The sequence below is a fragment of the Oncorhynchus gorbuscha genome, linkage group LG10, assembly GCF_021184085.1.
Source record: "Oncorhynchus gorbuscha isolate QuinsamMale2020 ecotype Even-year linkage group LG10, OgorEven_v1.0, whole genome shotgun sequence".
Classification (NCBI taxonomy): Eukaryota; Metazoa; Chordata; class Actinopteri; order Salmoniformes; family Salmonidae; genus Oncorhynchus; species Oncorhynchus gorbuscha.
This window is the reverse complement of record NC_060182.1, coordinates 99,418,570-99,443,476: the sequence shown is the minus strand read 5'-3', so window position 1 is coordinate 99,443,476 and position 24,907 is coordinate 99,418,570. Positions and strand designations below refer to the sequence as shown.

Sequence of the window (24,907 nt, the reverse complement as noted above, 5' to 3'; positions counted from 1 at the left end):
AGGTGGAGGTAGAGAGGTATGGGACTGTAGGTGGAGGTAGAGAGGTATGGGACTGTAGGTGGAGGTATGGGACTGTAGGTGGAGGTATAGAGGTATGGGACTGTAGGTGGAGGTATAGAGGTATGGGACTGTAGGTGGAGGTAGAGAGGTATGGGACTATAGGTGGAGGTATAGAGGTATGGGACTGTCGGTGGAGGTATAGAGGTATGGGACTGTCGGTGGAGGTAGAGAGGTATTGGACTGTAGGTGGAGGTAGAGAGGTATTGGACTGTAGGTGGAGGTAGAGAGGTATGGGACTGTAGGTGTGAGTAAGGATGACAAAAGGCAGAGAATTTACCGTTTACTAGGAATTTATTCCATCACACGGTAGTATGGGGAAAAGGGGCTGGACGGAACCAAAGCAAAGAAAGTAAATCTCAAAGCCTCCTCTCCTACCTTACCTGCCTACCCACTACTTACCTAATTTAGCACCACCTGGTGACCTAACCAAAATACAGGGGGTGGTCCGCCCAGGTCTTACCTAGTGTGTCTAGATAGTGAATATACTACGGGTATATGTATGTGCACGGGCCTCTTGCCTAAGCTCTCCCTAGGTGCCTTCCCCTTCCCCCCTGGGAACAAATGAAACAGGATAATCCAAACACAATTAAACCATTTCAAGAATCAACAACACAGTTCTATTGGCACACACATACATAACAAAACCTGTCTCAACCAAGACGTATCGCGCCTGCGGGGGTTCGTGAGAGTCTCATCTTTAAATAGAGGGGTCATATTAGTTTCTAACCATTCAGACTCTGAAGACGTTTTCATGAGAAATCCAATTTTCGGGATGTCTCATGGTCTGAAAAACACAGCTGTAGCTATTTCATCTTCTACCCGAGATTGAGATGCAGCCCTACCATCTTCTACCCCAGATTGAGATGCAGCCCTACCATCTTCTACCCCAGATTGAGATGCAGCCCTACCATCTTCTACCCCAGATTGAGATGCAGCCCTACCATCTTCTACCCCAGATTGAGATGCAGCCCTACCACCTTCTACCCCAGATTGAGATGCAGCCCTACCATCTTCTATTCCAGATTGAGACACAGCCCTACCATCTTCTACCCCAGATTGAGATGCAGCCCTACCATCTTCTACCCCAGATTGAGATGCAGCCCTACCATCTTCTACCCCAGATTGAGATGCAGCCCTACCATCTTCTAATCCAGGTTGAGATGCAGCCCTACCATCTTCTAATCCAGGTTGAGATGCAGCCCTGCCATCTTCTACCCCAGATTGAGATGCAGCCCTACCATCTTCTAATCCAGGTTGAGATGCAGCCCTACCATCTTCTAATCCACATTGAGATGCAGCCCTACCATCTTCCCCTGCAGATTGAGACACAGCCCTACCATTTTCTAATCCAGATTGAGATGCAGCCCTACCATCTTCTACCCCAGATTGAGATGCAGCCCTACCATCTTCTACCCCAGATTGAGACGCAGCCCTACCATCTTCTACCCCAGATTGAGATGCAGCCCTACCATCTTCTAATCCAGATTGAGATGCAGCCCTACCATCTTCTAATCCAGATTGAGATGCAGCCCTACCATTTTCTAATCCAGATTGAGATGCAGCCCTACCATCTTCTAAGCCAGATTGAGACGCAGCCCTGCCATCTTCTAATCCAGATTGAGATGCAGCCCTACCATCTTCCCCTGCAGATTGAGACACTGCCCTACCATTTTCTACCCCAGATTGAGATGCAGCCCTACCATCTTCTAATCCAGATTGAGATGCAGCCCTACCATCTTCTACCCCAGATTGAGATGCAGCCCTACCATCTTCTAATCCAGATTGAGACGCAGCCCTACCATTTTCTACCCCAGATTGAGATGCAGCCATACCATCTTCTAATCCAGATTGAGATGCAGCCCTACCATCTTCTACCCCAGATTGAGATGCAGCCCTACCATCTTCTAATCCAGATTGAGATGCAGCCCTACCATCTTCTACCCCAGATTGAGATGCAGCCCTACCATCTTCTAATCCAGATTGAGACGCAGCCCTACCATCTTCTACCCCAGATTGAGACGCAGCCCTACCATCTTCTACCCCAGATTGAGATGCAGCCCTACCATCTTCCCCCCAGATTGATATGCAACCCTACCATCTTCTACCCCAGATTGAGACACAGCCCTACCATCTTCTAATCCAGATTGAGATGCAGCCCTACCATCTTCTGCCCCAGATTGAGATGCAGCCCTACCATCTTCTAATCCAGATTGAGATGCAGCCCTACCATCTTCTACCCCAGATTGAGATGCAGCCCTACCATCTTCTACCCCAGATTGAGATGCAGCCCTACCATCTTCCCCCCCAGATTGAGATGCAACCCTACCATCTTCTACCCCAGATTGAGACTCAGCCCTACCATCTTCTAATCCAGATTGAGATGCAGCCCTACCATCTTCTACCCCAGATTGAGATGCAGACCTACCATCTTCTAATCCAGATTGAGACGCAGCCCTACCATCTTCTACCCCAGATTGAGATGCAGCCCTACCATCTTCTACCCCAGATTGAGATGCAGCCCTACCAACTTCTACCTCAGATTGAGATGCAGCCCTACCATCTTCTACCCCAGATTGAGATGCAGTCCTACCATCTTCCCCCTTCAGATTGATACACAGCCCTACCATCTTCTACCCCAGATTGAGATGCAGCCCTACCATCTTCTACCCCAGATTGAGATGCAGCCCTACCATCTTCCCCCTTCAGATTGAGACGCAGCCCTACCATCTTCTCCCAGATTGAGATGCAGCCCTACCATCTTCTACCCCAGATTGAGATGCAGCCCTACCATCTTCTCCCAGATTGAGACGCAGCCCTACCACCTTCCCCTTCAGATTGAGATGCAGCCCTACCATCTTCTACCCCAGATTGAGATGCAGCCCTACCATCTTCTACCCCAGATTGAGATGCAGCCCTACCATCTTCTACCCCAGATTGAGATGCAGCCCTACCATCTTCTACCCCAGATTGAGATGCAGCCCTACCATCTTCTACCCCAGATTGAGATGCAGCCCTACCATCTTCTACCCCAGATTGAGATGCAGCCCTACCATCTTCTACCCCAGATTGAGATGCAGCCCTACCATCTTCTACCCCAGATTGAGATGCAGCCCTACCATCTTCTACCCCAGATTGAGATGCAGCCCTACCATCTTCTACCCCAGATTGAGATGCAGCCCTACCATCTTCTACCCCAGATTGAGATGCAGCCCTACCATCTTCTACCCCAGATTGAGATGCAGCCCTACCATCTTCTACCCCAGATTGAGATGCAGCCCTACCATCTTCTACCCCAGATTGAGATGCAGCCCTACCATCTTCTACCCCAGATTGAGATGCAGCCCTACCATCTTCTACCCCAGATTGAGATGCAGCCCTACCATCTTCTACCCCAGATTGAGATGCAGCCCTACCATCTTCTACCCCAGATTGAGATGCAGCCCTACCATCTTCTACCCCAGATTGAGATGCAGCCCTACCATCTTCTACCCCAGATTGAGATGCAGCCCTACCATCTTCTACCCCAGATTGAGATGCAGCCCTACCATCTTCTACCCCAGATTGAGATGCAGCCCTACCATCTTCTACCCCAGATTGAGATGCAGCCCTACCATCTTCTACCCCAGATTGAGATGCAGCCCTACCATCTTCTACCCCAGATTGAGATGCAGCCCTACCATCTTCTACCCCAGATTGAGATGCAGCCCTACCATCTTCTACCCCAGATTGAGATGCAGCCCTACCATCTTCTACCCAGATTGAGATGCAGCCCTACCATCTTCTACCCCAGATTGAGATGCAGCCCTACCATCTTCTACCCCAGATTGAGATGCAGCCCTACCATCTTCTACCCAGATTGAGATGCAGCCCTACCATCTTCTACCCAGATTGAGATGCAGCCCTACCATCTTCCCCCTTCAGATTGAGATGCAGCCCTACCATCTTCTATCCCAGATTGAGATGCAGCCCTACCATCTTCCTCCCCAGATTGAGATGCAGCCCTACCATCTTCCCCCTTCAGATTGAGACGCAGCCCTACCATCTTCTCCCAGATTGAGATGCAGCCCTACCATCTTCTAACCCAGATTGAGATGCAGCCCTACCACCTTCCCCCTTCAGATTGAGACGCAGCCCTACCACCTTCCCCCTTCAGATTGAGACGCAGCCCTACCATCTTCTCCCAGATTGAGATGCAGCCCTACCATCTTCTACCCCAGATTGAGATGCAGCCCTACCATCTTCTACCCCAGATTGAGATGCAGCCCTACCATCTTCTACCCCAGATTGAGATGCAGCCCTACCATCTTCTACCCCAGATTGAGATGCAGCCCTACCATCTTCTACCCCAGATTGAGATGCAGCCCTACCATCTTCTACCCCAGATTGAGATGCAGCCCTACCATCTTCTACCCAGATTGAGATGCAGCCCTACCATCTTCTACCCAGATTGAGATGCAGCCCTACCATCTTCTACCCCAGATTGAGATGCAGCCCTACCATCTTCTACCCAGATTGAGATGCAGCCCTACCATCTTCTACCCAGATTGAGATGCAGCCCTACCATCTTCTACCCAGATTGAGATGCAGCCCTACCATCTTCCCCCTTCGAATTGAGATGCAGCCCTGCCATCTTCTACCCCAGATTGAGATGCAGCCCTACCATCTTCTACCCCAGATTGAGATGCAGCCCTACCATCTTCTACCACAGATTGAGATGCAGCCCTACCATCTTCTACCACAGATTGAGATGCAGCCCTACCATCTTCTAATCCAGATTGAGATGCAGCCCTACCATCTTCTACCCCAGATTGAGACGCAGCCCTGCCTTTGGTCCCTTCATCCCTCTAGAACAGGCAGAATAATACACACACGCACGCGAGCACGCCTGATCCACACACACAGTGGTCTGGGGCAGCAGAGTATCGCCTGATCAACACACACAGTGGTCTGGGGCAGCAGAGTATCGCCTGATCCACACACACAGTGGTCTGGGGCAGCAGAGTATCGCCTGATCCACACACACAGTGGTCTGGGGCAGCAGAGTATCGCCTGATCCACACACACAGTGGTCTGGGGCAGCAGAGTATCGCCTGATCCACACACACAGTGGTCTGGGGCAGCAGAGTATCGCCTGATCCACACACACAGTGGTCTGGGGCAGCAGAGTATCGCCTGATCCACACACACAGTGGTCTGGGGCAGCAGAGTATCGCCTGATCCACACACACAGTGGTCTGGGGCAGCAGAGTATCGCCTGATCCACACACACAGTGGTCTGGGGCAGCAGAGTATCGCCTGATCCACACACACAGTGGTCTGGGGCAGCAGAGTATCGCCTGATCCACACACACAGTGGTCTGGGGCAGCAGAGTATCGCCTGATCCACACACACAGTGGTCTGGGGCAGCAGAGTATCGCCTGATCCACACACACAGTGGTCTGGGGCAGCAGAGTATCGCCTGACACACAGAGTGGTCTGGGGCAGCAGAGTATCGCCTGATCCACACACACAGTGGTCTGGGGCAGCAGAGTATCGCCTGATCCACACAGTGGTCTGGGGCAGCAGAGTATCACCTGATCCACACAGTGGTCTGGGGCAGCAGAGTATCACCTGATCCACACAGTGGTCTGGGGCAGCAGAGTATCACCTGATCCACAGTGGTCTGGGGCAGCAGAGTATCACCTGATCACACAGTGGTCTGGGGGGGTATCACCTGATCCACACAGTGGTCTGGGGCAGCCTGATCCACACAGTGGTCTGGGGCAGCAGAGTATCACCTGATCCACACAGTGGTCTGGGGCAGCAGAGTATCACCTGATCCACACAGTGGTCTGGGGCAGCAGAGTATCACCTGATCCACAGTGGTCTGGGGCAGCAGAGTATCACCTGATCCACACAGTGGTCTGGGGCAGCAGAGTATCACCTGATCCACACAGTGGTCTGGGGCAGCAGAGTATCACCTGATCCACACAGTGGTCTGGGGCAGCAGAGTATCACCTGATCCACACAGTGGTCTGGGGCAGCAGAGTATCACCTGATCCACAGTGGTCTGGGGCAGCAGAGTATCACCTGATCCACACAGTGGTCTGGGGCAGCAGAGTATCACCTGATCCACAGTGGTCTGGGGCAGCAGAGTATCACCTGATCACACAGTGGTCTGGGGCAGCAGAGTATCACCTGATCCACAGTGGTCTGGGGCAGCAGAGTATCACCTGATCCACACAGTGGTCTGGGGCAGCAGAGTATCACCTGATCCACACAGTGGTCTGGGGCAGCAGAGTATCACCTGATCCACAGTGGTCTGGGGCAGCAGAGTATCACCTGATCCACAGTGGTCTGGGGCAGCAGAGTATCACCTGATCCACACAGTGGTCTGGGGCAGCAGAGTATCACCTGATCCACACAGTGGTCTGGGGCAGCAGAGTATCACCTGATCCACAGTGGTCTGGGGCAGCAGAGTATCACCTGATCCACACAGTGGTCTGGGGCAGCAGAGTATCACCTGATCCACACAGTGGTCTGGGGCAGCAGAGTATCACCTGATCCACACAGTGGTCTGGGGCAGCAGAGTATCACCTGATCCACACAGTGGTCTGGGGCAGCAGAGTATCACCTGATCCACACAGTGGTCTGGGGCAGCAGAGTATCACCTGATCCACACAGTGGTCTGGGGCAGCAGAGTATCACCTGATCCACACAGTGGTCTGGGGCAGCAGAGTATCACCTGATCCACAGTGGTCTGGGGCAGCAGTATATCACCTGATCCACAGTGGTCTGGGGCAGCAGTATATCACCTGACACACAGTGGTCTGGGGCAGCAGAGTATCACCTGATCCACACAGTGGTCTGGGGCAGCAGAGTATCACCTGATCCACACAGTGGTCTGGGGCAGCAGAGTATCACCTGATCCACAGTGGTCTGGGGCAGCAGAGTATCACCTGATCCACACAGTGGTCTGGGGCAGCAGAGTATCACCTGATCCACAGTGGTCTGGGGCAGCAGAGTATCACCTGATCCACACAGTGGTCTGGGGCAGCAGAGTATCACCTGATCCACACAGTGGTCTGGGGCAGCAGAGTATCACCTGATCCACAGTGGTCTGGGGCAGCAGAGTATCACCTGATCCACACAGTGGTCTGGGGCAGCAGAGTATCACCTGATCCACACAGTGGTCTGGGGCAGCAGAGTATCACCTGATCCACACAGTGGTCTGGGGCAGCAGAGTATCACCTGATCCACACAGTGGTCTGGGGCAGCAGAGTATCACCTGATCCACAGTGGTCTGGGGCAGCAGAGTATCACCTGATCCACACAGTGGTCTGGGGCAGCAGAGTATCACCTGATCCACACAGTGGTCTGGGGCAGCAGAGTATCACCTGATCCACACAGTGGTCTGGGGCAGCAGAGTATCACCTGATCCACACAGTGGTCTGGGGCAGCAGAGTATCACCTGATCCACACAGTGGTCTGGGGCAGCAGAGTATCACCTGATCCACACAGTGGTCTGGGGCAGCAGAGTATCACCTGATCCACACAGTGGTCTGGGGCAGCAGAGTATCACCTGATCCACAGTGGTCTGGGGCAGCAGAGTATCACCTGATCCACACAGTGGTCTGGGGCAGCAGAGTATCACCTGATCCACACAGTGGTCTGGGGCAGCAGAGTATCACCTGATCCACACAGTGGTCTGGGGCAGCAGAGTATCACCTGATCCACAGTGGTCTGGGGCAGCAGAGTATCACCTGATCCACACAGTGGTCTGGGGCAGCAGAGTATCACCTGATCCACAGTGGTCTGGGGCAGCAGAGTATCACCTGATCCACACAGTGGTCTGGGGCAGCAGAGTATCACCTGATCCACACAGTGGTCTGGGGCAGCAGAGTATCACCTGATCCACAGTGGTCTGGGGCAGCAGAGTATCACCTGATCCACACAGTGGTCTGGGGCAGCAGAGTATCACCTGATCCACACAGTGGTCTGGGGCAGCAGAGTATCACCTGATCCACACAGTGGTCTGGGGCAGCAGAGTATCACCTGATCCACACAGTGGTCTGGGGCAGCAGAGTATCACCTGATCACACAGTGGTCTGGGGCAGCAGAGTATCACCTGATCCACACAGTGGTCTGGGGCAGCAGAGTATCACCTGATCCACACAGTGGTCTGGGGCAGCAGAGTATCACCTGATCCACACAGTGGTCTGGGGCAGCAGAGTATCACCTGATCCACACAGTGGTCTGGGGCAGCAGAGTATCGATCGGCGTGACATATGACTTGTGTCTTCCTGACATCTGAAGAGGTACTAGATTAAACACTGGAGCCTGTTCTGTCAGAGGAGAGAGACTATTCTGTCAGAGGAGAGAGAGAGTAGAGCGAGAGAGACTTGTGTTTCTGTCAGAGGAGAGAGAGAAAGAGGGAGAGGAGAGAGACTATTCTGTCAGAGGAGAGAGAGAGTGGAGCGAGAGAGACTTGTGTTTCTGTCAGAGGAGAGAGAGAAAGAGGGAGAGGAGAGAGACTATTCTGTCAGAGGAGAGAGAGAGTGGAGCGAGAGAGACTTGTGTTTCTGTCAGAGGAGAGAGAGAAAGAGGGAGAGGAGAGAGACTATTCTGTCAGAGGAGAGAGAGAGTGGAGCGAGAGAGACTTGTGTTTCTGTCAGAGGAGAGAGAATTGACCTATCCAGCTAACATATCACATTTAAATTCTGTTAGAAAACCTAAGACAAATAAGAACAATGAAAAATGGTTTGATGAAGAATGTAAAAACCTCAGAAGGAAATCTATCCAACCAAAAAAACACAGAGACCCATTAACCCTGAGCCTACTCCTTCACTATGGTGAATCACTAAAACAGAAATACACTACGGATAAAAGAAGGAACAGCACGACAGAAAACAGTTGATCCATAGAATCAATTAATTTCTGGGAAAATTGGAAAACACAAAACAAACAACAACACGAAGAGTTCTCTTCTCCAACCTTTTGGACATGTAACAAAGAACCAAGAGAAAAAACAAGTACATGATCATTTACAAGAATCAACTATTAAAGACCACCAGAACACAGCGGACTATCCAAGTACCTCAGATGAACTACAGGACAACATACAAACCCTCCAACCCAAAAAAGGCCTGTGGTGTTGATGGTATCCTAGATAAAATGATAAAATATACACACCACAAATTCAAAATAGGCTCTTCTTAAACTCTTTAACATTATCCTTAGTTCTGGCATCTTCCCCAATATTTGGAACCAAGGACTGATCATCCCAATCCACAAAAGTGGAGACAAATTTCACCCCAATAACTACCGTGGGATACAGTGCCTTGCGAAAGTATTCGGCCCCCTTGAACTTTGCGACCTTTTGCCACATTTCAGGCTTCAAACATAAAGATATAAAACTGTATTTTTTTGTGAAGAATCAACAACAAGTGGGACACAATCATGAAGTGGAACGACATTTGTTGGATATTTCAAACTTTTTTAACAAATCAAAAACTGAAAAATTGGGCGTGCAAAATTATTCAGCCCCTTTACTTTCAGTGCAGCAAACTCTCTCCAGAAGTTCAGTGAGGATCTCTGAATGATCCAAGGTTGACCTAAATGACTAATGATGATAAATACAATCCACCTGTGTGTAATCAAGTCTCCGTATAAATGCACCTGCACTGTGATAGTCTCAGAGGTCCGTTAAAAGCGCAGAGAGCATCATGAAGAACAAGGAACACACCAGGCAGGTCCGAGATACTGTTGTGAAGAAGTTTAAAGCCGGATTTGGATACAAAAAGATTTCCCAAGCTTTAAACATCCCAAGGAGCACTGTGCAAGCGATAATATTGAAATGGAAGGAGTATCAGACCACTGCAAATCTACCAAGACCTGGCCGTCCCTCTAAACTTTCAGCTCATACAAGGAGAAAACTGATCAGAGATGTAGCCAAGAGGCCCATGATCACTCTGGATGAACTGCAGAGATCTACAGCTGAGGTGGGAGACTCTGTCCGTAGGACAACAATCAGTCGTATATTGCACAAATCTGGCCTTTATGGAAGAGTGGCAAGAAGAAAGCCATTTCTTAAAGATATCCATAAAAAGTGTCGTTTAAAGTTTGCCACAAGCCACCTGGGAGACACACCAAACATGTGGGAGAAGGTGCTCCTGTCAGATGAAACCAAAATTGAACTTTTTGGCAACACAGCTCATCACCCTGAACACACCATCCCCACTGTCAAACATGGTGGTGGCAGCATCATGGTTTGGGCCTGCTTTTCTTCAGCAGGGACAAATAAATACAGTTTTATATCTTTATGTATGAAGCCTGAAATGTGGCAAAAGTTTGCAAAGTTCAAGGGGGGCGAATACTTTAGCAAGGCACTGTATGTGTCAACAGTAACCTTGGGAGAATCCTCTGAATTATCATTAACAGCAGACTCATAAATCAAATCAAATCAAAAATCAAATCAAATCCTCAGTTAAAACAATGTACTGAGCAAAAGTCAAATGGGCTTTTATACCAAATTACTTTACGACAGAACACCAATACACCCTGCACACCCTAAATGACAAACACACCAACCAAAACAAAGGCAAAGTCTTCTCGTGCTTTGTTGATTTCAAAAAAGCTTTAGACTCAATTTGGCATGAGGGTCTGCTATACACATTGATGGAAAGTGGTGTTGGGGGGAAAACATACAACATTATATACCTGTACTTTGGCCTAAACATCAGCGCCACAGGTAACTTCCACAAAGCTGTGAAAAATCTGGTAGAAGGCCCTTCTTGCCTTGTCTCTGCCATCAAAAGGAACATTGAATTCGACATACCAATTAGGATCTGGCTAAAAGAATACTTGAATCAGATATCCATTGCCCTTTATGATTGTGAGGTCTGGGGTCTGGGGTCTGGGGTCTGGGGTCCGCACACCAACCAAGACTGGGACAATAACTCAAATGAGACTGCAGAATTCTGCTAAAATATACTTATTGTACAACATTACATTTACATTTAAGTCATTTAGCAGACGCTCTTATCCAGAGCGACTTACAACGCAAAACCCCAAACAATGCAGAGCAGAATTTTACCCGAAAATCCAGGAAAGAGCCGTTAAATTCTACAACCACCTAAAAGTAAGTGATGTCCACACATTCCGTAACAAAGCCATCACCCACAGAGAGATGAACCTGGAGAAGAGTCCCCTTAGCAAGCTGGTCCTGGGGCTCTGTTCAAAAACAGACCCCACAGAGATATGAACCTGGAGAAGAGTCCCCTAAGCAAGCTGGTCCTGGGGCTCTGTTCACAAACACACCCTACAGAGAGATGAACCTGGAGAAGAGTCCCCTAAGCAAGCTGGTCCTGGGGCTCTGTTCACAAACACACCCTACAGAGAGATGAACCTGGAGAAGAGTCCCCTAAGCAAGCTGGTCCTGGGGCTCTGTTCACAAACACACCCTACAGAGAGATGAACCTGGAGAAGAGTCCCCTAAGCAAGCTGGTCCTGGGGCTCTGTTCACAAACACACCCTACAGAGAGATGAACCTGGAGAAGAGTCCCCTAAGCAAGCTGGTCCTGGGGCTCTGTTCACAAACACAAACAGACCCTACAGAGAGATGAACCTGGAGAAGAGCCCCCTAAGCAAGTTGGTCCTGGGGCTCTGTTCACAAACACAAACAGACCCTACAGAGAGATGAACCTGGAGAAGAGCCCCCTAAGAAAGTTGGTCCTGGGGCTCTGTTCACAAACAGACCCCACAGAGCCCAAGGACAGCAACACAATTAGACCCAACCAAATTATAAGAACTCTAAAAACTATTTTATACACTGGAAAGAATCAACAAAAAAACAGAGCACACTAGAATGTTATTTGGCCCTAAACAGAGAGTACACAGTGGCAGAATACCTGACCACTGTGACTGACCCAAACTTAAAGAAAGCTTTGACTATGTACAGATTCAGTGAGCAGAGCCTTGCTATTGAGAAAGGCCGCCATAGGCAGACATGGCTCTCAAGAGAAGACAGGCTATGTGCTCACTGCCCACAAAATGAGGTGGAAACTGCACTTCCTAACCTCCTGTCCAATGTATGACCATATTAGAGACACATATTTCCCTCAAATTACACAGATCCACAAAGAATTTGAAAATAAACCCAATTTTGATAAAATCCCATATCTATTGGGCAAAATATTGTAGTGTGCATCACAGCAGCAAGATTTGTGGCCCGTTGCCACAAGAAAAGGGCAACCAATGAATACAACATTGTAAATACAACCTACAGTGGCAAGAAAAAGTATGTGAACCCTTTGGAATTACCTGGATTTCTGCATAAATTGGTCGCCAAATTTGATCTGATCACGATAGACAAACACAGTGTGCTTAAACTAATAACACGCAAAATATTGTATTTTTCTTATCTATATTGAATACATAATTTTAATATTCACAGTGTAGGTTGGAAAAAGTATGTGATCCCCCAAGGCTAATGACTTTTCCAAAAGCTAATTGGAGTCAGGAGTCAGCTAACCTGCAGTCCAATCAATGAGATAAGATTGTAGATGGTTAGAGCTGCCCTGAAATATAAAAAAACACTCACAAAATTTGAGTTTGCTTGCCTGATGTGAACCATGCCTCGAACAAGAGATCTCAGAAGACCAACGATTAAGAATTGTTGACTTGCATAAAGCTTAAAAGGGTTACAAAAGTATCTCTATAAGCCTTGATGTAAGACAAACTGTCTATGAATGGAGAAAGTTCATTTATAGCTACTCTCTCTAGGAGTGGCCGTCCTGCAAAGATGACTGCAAGAGCACAGCACAGAATGCTCAATGAGGTTAAGAAGAATCTTAGAGTGTCAGCTAAAGACTTACAGAAATCTCTGGAACATGCTAACATCTCTGTCGACGAGTCTACGATACGTTAAACACTAAACAAGAATGGTGTTCATGGGAGGACACCACGGAAGAAGCCACTGCTGTCCTAAAAACCCCATTGTTGCACGTCTGAAGTTCGCAAAAGAGTTCCTGGATGTTCCACAGCACTACTGGCAAAATATACTGTGGACAGAAGAAACTAAAGATCAGTTGTTTGGAAGGTACACACAAGAATATGTGTAGAGAACAAAATGCACAGCACAGAACACCAAAACCAACTGTAAAGTATGGTGGAGGGAGCATCATGGTTTGGGCCTGCTCTGCTCTCAGGGCCTGGACAGTGTCGTGTCTTTGGCCATGCCTGCTCTGCTGCCTCAGGGCCTGGACAGTGTCGTGTCTTTGGCCATGCCTGCTCTGCTGCCTCAGGGCCTGGACAGTGTCGGGTCTTTGGCCATGCCTGCTCTGCTGCCTCAGGGCCTGGACAGTGTCGTGTCTTTGGCTATGCCGGATTAAGTGATATGACATGCTATTCCCATAATATAATTTATCCGTAATTAATATTACCTGATTTTTTTGACATTGTATATATTTTTTAACCTTTATTTAACTAATCTGCGTAAAGAAAATAATACATATTTTTTACCTTTATTTTACTAGGCAAGTCAGTTAAGAACAAATTCTTATTTTCAATGACAGCCTAGGAACAGTGGGTTAACTGCTTTGTTCAGGGGCAGAACGACAGATTTGTACCTTGTCAGCTCGGGGGTTTGAACTTACAACCTTCCGGTTACTAGTCCAACGCTCTAACCACTAGGCTACCCTGCCGCCCCACAGGGTAGCCTAGTGAGACAATCCTGTAAATATAATATTTATAGAGCTGTTATCTTCCTAATAAACTCTTAAATACCTAGTAATATTTTACATCCGTAGCAGTCAACATTAATCTTCATCTTAATTCAGTCTCATCTGAAAGTTATAAATTCTTGGTTATCTTCACGAACCCTGGCTAACAATTTGAATCAGCAATACAAAATTGGGTTTAATCATGTATTTACTAAATACCTAACTAATCACACAGAATTACACATACACATAATTAATCAATACACATAATTAAATCATAACTTGATTACAAATGACGTCATAAAGGAAAACGTCCCTAGCGGGCGGAACAGATATGTCAGCTGGTTACACAAAGGAAAAGGGGCTGGGTTTGAGTGAAAGAGTGGGAAGACTGAGGGATAAAGTAAGAAGCTGTGCTATCGTAAATCCAGTATCTTATGGATTCTAAATACCTGCCCATTTGCAAAAGGAAAATGCAATATATATTTACTTTGAGCTGTGCTTCGGTAGGTTGGTGGTAGATGGAAGGCCGTGTTGCCAAACCAAGTCCTTTGTCCTTTGAAGAATATCTCTGGTTGTCAATTGGATACGTTGTAACATCGTTGGGTGATAGACGGGATACTCTGTCTGTTCCTTCCTAACCCTCGTTGCATCTACTGTTGCTAACTCAACGGCTAGGAGGTATCACTTCTGTAGTGAATAGGAGTTCAAAGTTCATACCATTCGCAACCAAAGCTCACGCTGATGTTGGCTTCATTCTGTAGTTATTATCTGAACCATTCTGACATAGGACCGTCGTCCTCACATCCTCGGAACAGGAGGTTATATTGCCGTCAAGGCTTTATATAGGAAGGGAGAGGAGGGCGTGTTTGAAAAGTTTTATAGCCCATGTCCCTTCACAGGGGCGGGCCACTGATTGAGCAGAGCCCTATCTTATGAAAACCCAAATCTCACATTTTAGAAGCTAAAATCACATTTCATCCCATCACGAATAATTTCATATTCAAACATTTAAATTTAACAACAATTCCATGTGAATCTGATAACTCTGATGTGTAGACTTTCCACTGTTGAGTTTATGTCATCCTATCATTGATGAGAATGTCTCAGATGACAACCGAACTGACATCATATTCATTAAGTCGCTCTGGATAAGAGCGTCTGCTAAATGACTTAAATGTAAATGTAAATGTAAGTACCACCACATATGTTCAATTGGTCGGATTACCAGAATATAGTTAATTTCCCTCCACCTTCTGATGTTCCCAGAATCTCTATGTTAACCAAGAGTTTTCAAATGTAACATCAGTAGGGTAGAGAGAGGAAAAAGGTGGGAAGAGGTATTTATGACTGTCATAAACCTATCCCCCAGGCCAGCGTCATGACAACAGCTTGCTATCATTGATGGAAAAATCAATTCCCAAGTTCATCAAGACATTTTGCAGGAAAATGTTAGGCTATCTGTCCGCGAATTGAAGCTCAACAGAAGTTGGGCGATGCAACAGGACAACGACCCAAAACACAGAAGTAAATTAACAACAATGTTGTTTCCACAGATAAAAAATATGCCTTCTGGAGTGGCCCAGTCAGAGTCCTGACCTTCTGGAGTGGCCCAGTCAGAGTCCTGACCTTCTGGAGTGGCCCAGTCAGAGTCCTGACCTTCTGGAGTGGCCCAGTCAGAGTCCTGACCTTCTGGAGTGGCCCAGTCAGAGTCCTGTCCTGACCTCCTGACCTCCTGGAGTGGCCCAGTCAGAGTCCTGACCTCCTGGAGTGGCCCAGTCAGAGTCCTGACCTTCTGGAGTGGCCCAGTCAGAGTCCTGACCTCCTGGAGTGGCCCAGTCAGAGTCCTGACCTTCTGGAGTGGCCCAGTCAGAGTCCTGACCTTCTGGAGTGGCCCAGTCAGAGTCCTGACCTTCTGGAGTGGCCCAGTCAGAGTCCTGACCTTCTGGAGTGGCCCAGTCAGAGTCCTGACCTTCTGGAGTGGCCCAGTCAGAGTCCTGACCTTCTGGAGTGGCCCAGTCAGAGTCCTGACCTTCTGGAGTGGCCCAGTCAGAGTCCTGACCTTCTGTAGTGGCCCAGTCAGAGTCCTGACCTTGGCTGGAGTGGCCTGGAGTCAGAGTCCTGACCTTCTGGAGTGGCCCAGAGTCCTGACCTCCTGGAGTGGCCCAGTCAGAGTCCTGACCTCCTGGAGTCCTGACCTGACCTCTGGTCAGAGTCCTGTGGCCCAGTCAGAGTCCTGACAGTCAGAGTCCTGACCTCCTGGAGTGGCCCAGTCAGAGTCCTGACCTCCTGGAGTGGCCCAGTCAGAGTCCTGACCTCCTGGAGTGGCCTAGTCAGAGTCCTGACCTCCTGGAGTGGCCCAGTCAGAGTCCTGACCTCCTGGAGTGGCCCAGTCAGAGTCCTGACCTCCTGGAGTGGCCCAGTCAGAGTCCTGACCTCCTGGAGTGGCCAGAGTCACCTCCTGGAGTGGCCCTGAGTCCTGACCTCCTGGAGTGGCCCAGTCAGAGTCCTGACCTCCTGGAGTGGCCCAGTCAGAGTCCTGACCTCCTGGAGTGGCCCAGTCAGAGTCCTGACCTCCTGGAGTGGCCCAGTCAGAGTCCTGACCTTCTGGAGTGGCCCAGTCAGAGTCCTGACCTCCTGGAGTGGCCCAGTCAGAGTCCTGACCTCCTGGAGTGGCCCAGTCAGAGTCCTGACCTTCTGGAGTGGCCCAGTCAGAGTCCTGACCTCCTGGAGTGGCCCAGTCAGAGTCCTGACCTCCTGGAGTGGCCCAGTCAGAGTCCTGACCTTCTGGAGTGGCCCAGTCAGAGTCCTGACCTTCTGGAGTGGCCCAGTCAGAGTCCTGACCTCCTGGAGTGGCCCAGTCAGAGTCCTGACCTCCTGGAGTGGCCCAGTCAGAGTCCTGACCTCCTGGAGTGGCCCAGTCAGAGTCCTGACCTCCTGGAGTGGCCCAGTCAGAGTCCTGACCTTGAGATGCTATGACATGACCTCAAGAGACCAGACATCCTAAGAATGAACTGAAACAGTTTTGTAAAGAGGAATGGTCCAAAATTCCTCCTGACCGTTGTGCCGGTCTGATCCGCAACTACAGAGAAAACGTTTGGTTGAGGTCATTGCTGCCAAAGGAGGGTCAACCAGTTATTAAATCCAAGGGTTCACACACTTTTCCCACAATGCACTGTGCATGTCTACAAGGTGTGTTCAATAAAAAACTCCAGGACACACAATTCTTCTGTTTATTCATCTTCCCTTTCATACTTCAACTACTTGCACAACAAAGTCAATAATGTAACATTTGAAATGTCTATATTCTCTAAAAACATTTGTGAGTGTAATGTTTACCAATCTTTCAATTGTTTATTTGCCTTTTTTATTGTCTATTCTATTCTATTTGCTTTGGCAATCTAAACATATGTTTCCAATAAAGTATTTTGAATTGAATTGAGAGAGTTCTGTTCTGTCAGAGAGAGAGAGAGACAGAGAGAGAGACAGAGAGAGAGGAGACAGACTGTTCTGTCAGAGGAGAGAGAGAGACAGAGAGAGAGACTGTTCTGTCAGAGGAGAGAGAGAGAGAGAGAGAGAGAGAGAGAGAGACAGAGACAGAGAGAGAGAGGAGAGAGAGAGAGACAGGGAGAGAGAGGAGAGAGAGACAGGGAGAGGAGAGAGACTGTTCTGTCAGAGGAGAGAGAGAGAGAGAGAGAGACAGAGAGAGAGGAGAGAGACTGTTCTGTCAGAGGAGAGAGAGAGACAGGGAGAGAGAGAGAGAGAGAGACAGAGAGAGAGAGACAGAGAGAGAGGAGACAGACTGTTCTGTCAGAGGAGAGAGAGAGAGAGACAGACAGAGAAAGCAGAGAGTTCTGTTCTGTCAGAGAGAGAGAGAGAGAGAGAGAGAGGGGAGAGAGAGGAGACATACTGTTCTGTCAGAGGAGAGAGAGAGACAGAGAGAGAGACTGTTCTGTCAGAGGAGAGAGAGAGACAGACAGACAGACAGAGAAAGCAGAGAGACTGTTCTGTCAGAGGAGAGAGACAGAGAGAGAGAGAGACAGAGAGAGAGAGGAGAGAGAGACAGGGAGAGGAGAGAGACTGTTCTGTCAGAGGAGGGAGAGAGGAGAGAGAGAGACAGGGAGAGGAGAGAGACTGTTCTGTCAGAGGAGAGAGAGAGAGACAGAGAGAGAGGAGAGAGAGAGAGACAGGGAGAGAGAGAGAGAGAGACAGAGAGAGAGAGAGAGAGAGAGAGAGAGAGAGAGAGGGAGAGAGGAGAGAGAGAGAGACTGTTCTGTCAGAGGAGAGAGAGAGAGACAGAGAGAGAGGAGAGAGAGAGAGAGACAGGGAGAGAGAGAGAGCCAGAGAGAGAGGAGAGAGAGAGAGAGACAGGGAGAGAGAGAGAGAGAGAGAGAGAGAGAGAGAGAGAGAGAGAGAGAGAGAGAGAGAGAGAGAGAGAGACAGGGAGACAGACACAAGAAAAGGGCAACCAGTGAAGAACAAACACCATTGTAAATACAATCCATATTTATGCTTACTAATTTTCCCTTGTGTACTCTGACCATTTGTACATTGTTACAACACTGTATATATATATATATATATATATATATATATATATATATATATATATATATATATATATATATATATATAATATGACATTTGTAATGTCTTTATTGTTTTGTAACTTCTGTGACTGTAATGTTTACTGTTCATTTTTATTGTTTATTTCACTTTTGTATATTATCTACTTCACTTGCTTTGGCAATGTTAACTCATGTTTCCCATGCCAATAAAGCCCCTTGGATTGAATTGAATTGAGAGAGACAGAGAGAGGGGAACAGAGAGACAGAGAGAGGGAGACAGAGAGAGGGAGACAGAGAGAGAGAGACAGAGAGAGGGAGAGAGACAGAGAGAGAGGGAGAAAGCGAGAGAGAGAGAGACAGAGAGAGACAGAGAGACAGAGGGAGAGAGACAGAGAGACAGAGAGAGAGACAGAGAGAGAGACAGAGAGAGGGAGAGAGAGGGAGAGAGAGGGGAACAGAGAGACAGAGAGAGACAGAGAGAGGGAGACAGAGAGAGAGAGGGAGAGAGACAGAGAGAGACACACATAATAACATTATTATCATTATTATATTACCTACAAACAAATAAACACACACAGATAGAAACAAACACACACACACACACTCAGACACACACCCACAGATACCCACAACCACCAATCACCTCCCCCCCACCCCTACCTGCAGACGTAGTCAGCCCTGCAGAGTCGCAGTGCAGCCAGACAGGTGGGTTTGTCTTTGTCTTCATAGGAGCAGGCTGGTACGATGGTCTGTCTCCGTCTCTCAGTGCACGCCGTGTCTGGACAGTACAGGGTTATGTTTCAACTCTCTCTCTCTTTTCTGAGCACCCGTTTCATCACATACATACACTACATAACCAAAAGTATGTGGACTGCTCGTTGAACATCTCATTCCAAAACCATGGGCATTAAAATGGAGTCCACTCTTCTGGGAAGGCTTTCCACTAGATGTTGGTACATTGCTGCTATAACAGCCTCCACTCTTCTGAGAAGGCTTTCAACTAGATGTTGAAACATTGCTGCTATAACAGCCTCCACTCTTCTGAGAAGGCTTTCAACTAGATGTTGAAACATTGCTGCTATAACAGTCTCCACTCTTCTGGGAAGGCTTTCCACTAGATGTTGGACCATTGCTGCTATAACAGCCTCCACTCTTCTGGGATGGCTTTCCACTAGATGTAGGAACATTGCTGCTATAACAGCCTCCACTCTTCTGGGAAGGCTTTCCACTAGATGTTGGAACATTGTTGCTTTGGGGGGATGACGATAGTAGCCCTTTGATTACCTTTTCAGGAAACAGTCATGTATCTTAGCATCTGATTACCTGTAGCTTAGCATCTGATTACCTGTAGCGTAGCATCTGATTACCTGTAGCTTAGCATCTGATTACCAGAAACAGTCCTGTAGCTTAGCATCTGATTACCTGAAACAGTCCTGTAGCTTAGCATCTGATTACCTGAAACAGTCCTGTAGCTTAGCATCTGATTACCTGAAACAGTCCTGTAGCTTAGCATCTGATTACCTGAAACAGTCCTGTAGCTTAGCATCTGATTACCTGAAACAGTCCTGTAGCTTAGCATCTGATTACCTGAAACAGTCCTGTAGCTTAGCATCTGATTACCTGAAACAGTCCTGTAGCTTAGCATCTGCGTCATCTGACCACTTCTTAATTGACACTGGTGCTTCCTGCTTTAGTTTTTGCTTGTAAGCAGGAATCATGAGGATAGAATTATGGTCAGATTTGCCAAATGGAGGGTGAGGGAGAGCTTTGTACGCGTCTCTGTGTGAGCAAAACCTTGAGACAGCTGTTGTCCAATTTGAGGTGAGGAATCGCTGTTCTGATATTCAAAAGCTCTTTCTTGTTCATAAAGAGACGGTGGCAGTAACATAAATTAGTTACAAATTACACAATAAAACACACACAGTAGCACAATTTTCCATAAAATGGCAGCCATCTCCGCCATTAGCCTGGCTTCCAGTCTGCGTTCCATCCCAAAGGTGTTTGATGGGGTTGAGGTCAGGGCTCCGTGCAGGCCAGTCAAGTTTTTCCACACTGATCGCAACAAACCATTTCTGTATGGACCTCGCTTTGTGCACTGGGGCATTGTCATGCTGAAACAGGAAAGGGCCTTCCCCAAACTGTTCCCACAATGTTGGAAGCACAGATTATTCTAGAATGTCATTGTATGCTGTAGTGTTATGTTATGATTTCCCTTCACTGGAACTAATGGGCCGAACCATGAAAAACATCCCCAGATCATTATACCTCCTCCACCAGACTTTACAGTTGGCAATATGCATTGGGGCAGGTAGCGTTCTCCTGGCATCCACCAAACCCAGATTTGTCCCTCAGGGGTGCCAGATGATTCATCACTCCAGAGAACACTGTTCCAGATGGCGGCGAGTTTTACACCACTCCAGCCGACATTTGGCGTTCAGCATAGTGATGTTAGGCTTGTGTTCGGCTACTTGGCCATGGAAACCCATTTCATGAAGCTCCAGACGAACAGTTATTGTGCTGACGTTGCTTCCAGAGACAGTTTGGAACTCAGTGGTGAGTGTTGTTGTGACCGAGGACAGACGTTGAAAGTCACTGAGCTCTTCAGTAAGGGCCGTTCTACTGCCAATGATTGTCTATGGAGATTGCATGGCTGTGTGCTCGATTTTATACACCTGTCGGCAAAGGGTGTTGCTTAAATAGCCGAATCCACTAATTTGAAGGGGTGTTCACATACTTTTGTTTATATAGTATATAGTATATATATATATATATATATATATATATATATATATATATATATATATATATATATATATACACACACACACATACACCTGCCACCCCCCTCTCCTACCTGTGCAGGGGCAGAACAGCAGCTGGTGGGTGTAGTCAGGAGGGACCCGGTCGAAGAACTTCCTGAGAGCCTTGTTACACCTGGCTCTGTTACAGGGGCCTGAGTGGGCCGACGGCTGGATGCAGGCCGAGACGTATTCCGTACGGAGCTTCTGACACGTCTCGTCCACGTTACACGCCTTCGCCGCGTCCAGACAACGGTTCACCGTCGCTATGCCAACTGCACCTGTTTGAAGACAAAAAACAAGGAAGGGCAGTTTTAGGGTACCAAATGTAGTGCACTACTTCCAAGCAGAACCCTATGGCTTCTAAGGGTACCAAATGTAGTGCACTACTTCCAAGCAGAACCCTATGGCTTCTAAGGGTACCAAATGTAGTGCACTACTTCCAAGCAGAACCCTATGGCTTCTAAGGGTACCAAATGGCTACCAAATGTAGTGCACTACTTCCAAGCAGAACCCTATGGCTTCTAAGGGTACCAGTTGGAACGAAGACGAGACATTTTTTAAAAATCGTCTTTGTAATTTGAGATTTCAAACAATGATTAATAACAATAATTGCAGTCTGTATCGACAAGCGTCTTAAAATGAAATGAAAATAATTCATAATTCTACGTCAAATTCTAAAGTATTTTAAAGTAAAATAGAATCATCTGCAATAGAACATGATTCAGTAAATATTGAGGAAGTCTGGTGTGTCAAATCAATCAAATGTAATATGTTTCCTGATTCGTAAACACCAGGCGTAGACTAACCCTTACGGAGTTAAAGTTACAAAATATAAATAATAACAGGTGGAATAAATACACAGTGAATAACTAATAACAAAATATCATCAAGGACAACAACCACCCGAGCCATTGCCTGTTCACCCCGCTATCATCCAGAAGGTGAGGTCAGTACAGGGGCATCACAGCCTGGACCGAAAGACTGAAAAACAGCTTCTATCTCAAGGCCATCAGACTGTTAAACAGCCGTCACTAACACAGAGAGGCTGCGGCCAACATACTGACTCAACTCCAGCCACTTTAATAATGGAAACATTGGATGTAATAAATGTTTGGGTCTGCAGCCTATAGACAGACTAGGAATCACTGGCCACTTTAAGGAATGGAACACTAGTCACTTTTAATAATGGCACTTTAATAATGGCACTTTAATAATGGCACTTTAATAATGGCACTTTAATAATGGCACTTTAATAATGGCACTTTAATAATGGCACTTTTATAATGGCACTTTAATAATGTTTACACATCTGGCATTACTCATCTCATATGTATATACTTTTGAACATCTTGGTCATGTTCTGTTATAATCTCTACCCGGCACAGCCAGAAGAGGACTGGCCACCCCACATAGCCCGGTTCCTCTCTAGGTTTCTTCCTAGGTTTTGGCCTTTCTAGGGAGTTTTTCCTAGCCACCGTGCTTTTACACCTGCATTGTTTGCTGTTTGGGGTTTTAGGCTGGGTTTCTGTACAGCACTTTGAGATATCAGCTGATGTACGAAGGGCTATATAAATAAATTTGATTTGATTTGATTTGATTTACTGTATTCTATACTATTCTACTATATCTTAGTCTATGTATTACTCATCTCATATGTATATACTGTATTCTATACTATTCTACTGTATCTTAGTCTATGCATTACTCATCTCATATGTATATACTGTATTCTATTCTACTGTATCTTAGTCTATGCATTACTCATCTCATATGTATATACTGTATTCTATACTATTCTACTGTATCTTGTCTATGCATTACTCATCTCATATGTATATACTGTATTCTATACTATTCTACTGTATCTTAGTCTATGCATTACTCATCTCATATGTACTGTATTCTATACTATTCTACTGTATCTTAGTCTATGAATTACTCATCTCATATGTATATACTGTATTCTATTCTACTGTATCTTAGTCTATGCATTACTCATCTCATATGTATATACTGTATTCTATACTATTCTACTGTATCTTAGTCTATGAATTACTCATCTCATATGTATCTACTGTATTCTATTCTACTGTATCTTAGTCTATGCATTACTCATCTCATATGTATATACTGTATTCTATACTATTCTACTGTATCTTGTCTATGCATTACTCATCTCATATGTATATACTGTATTCTATACTATTCTACTGTATCTTAGTCTATGAATTACTCATCTCATATGTATCTACTGTATTCTATACTATTCTACTGTATCTTAGTCTATGAATTACTCATCTCATATGTATATACTGTATTCTATTCTACTGTATCTTAGTCTATGCATTACTCATCTCATATGTATATACTGTATTCTATACTATTCTACTGTATCTTAGTCTATGAATTACTCATCTCATATGTATCTACTGTATTCTATTCTACTGTATCTTAGTCTATGCATTACTCATCTCATATGTATATACTGTATTCTATACTATTCTACTGTATCTTAGTCTATGCATTACTCATCTCATATGTACTGTATTCTATACTATTCTACTGTATCTTAGTCTATGCATTACTCATCTCATATGTATATACTGTATTCTATACTATTCTACTGTATCTTAGTCTATGCATTACTCATCTCATATGTATATACTGTATTCTATACTATTCTACTGTATCTTAGTCTATGCATTACTCATCTCATATGTACTGTATTCTATACTATTCTACTGTATCTTAGTCTATGCATTACTCATCTCATATGTACTGTATTCTATTCTATTCTACTGTATCTTAGTCCATTCCGCTCTGACATCGTTTGTCCATATGTATAGTCTTAATTAATTCCTACTTAGATTTGTGTGTATTGGGTTTATGTTGTGTAATTTGTTAGAGGTTACTTGTTAGATTTTACTGGACTGTTGGAGCTAGAAGCACAAGCATTTCGCTACACCCGCAATAACATCTGCTAACCATGTGATCAATAACATCTGCTAACCATGTGACCAATAACACCTGCTGACCATGTGACCAATAACACCTGCTAACCATGTGACCATTAACATCTGCTAACCATGTGACCATTAACATCTGCTGACCATGTTACCAATAACATCTGCTAACCATGTGACCAATAACATCTACTAACCATGTGACTTAATAACATCTGCTGACCATGTTACCAATAACATCTGCTGACCATGTTACCAATAACATCTGCTAACCATGTGACCAATAACATCTGCTGACCATGTGACCAATAACATCTACTAACCATGTGACTTAATAACATCTGCTGACCATGTGACCAATAACATCTGCTGACCATGTGACCAATAACATCTACTAACCATGTGACCAATAACATCTGCTAACCATGTGACCAATAACATCTGCTGACCATGTGACCATTAACATCTGCTAACCATGTGACCAATAACATCTGCTGACCATGTGACCAATAACATCTACTAACCATGTGACTTAATAACATCTGCTGACCATGTGATCAATAACATCTGCTGACCATGTGACCAATAACATCTACTAACCATGTGACCAATAACATCTACTAACCATGTGACCAATAACATCTACTAACCATGTGACCAATAACATCTGCTAACCATGTGACCAATAACATCTGCTGGCCATGTGACCAATAACATCTACTAACCATGTGACCAATAACATCTGCTAACCATGTGACCAATAACACATGGTGAGCGTGATCACACAGTCTTCTGGAACAGCTGGTGCTCTCAT

General features: G+C 46.3%; 1 protein-coding gene across 1 annotated transcript in view; it reads right to left on the bottom strand.

Moving 5' to 3' along the window:
* Window positions 1–24,907, bottom strand: part of gfra4a (GDNF family receptor alpha 4a) — a 395,952-nt gene that overhangs the window by 71,318 nt on the left and 299,727 nt on the right. The window contains exons 4-5 of the mRNA XM_046364670.1: window positions 21,184–21,408; window positions 18,990–19,107 (exon numbers count right to left, since the gene is read on the bottom strand). Coding sequence (XP_046220626.1) covers window positions 18,990–19,107; window positions 21,184–21,408 — 343 coding nt within the window. The remainder of the gene's footprint in view (window positions 1–18,989; window positions 19,108–21,183; window positions 21,409–24,907) is intronic.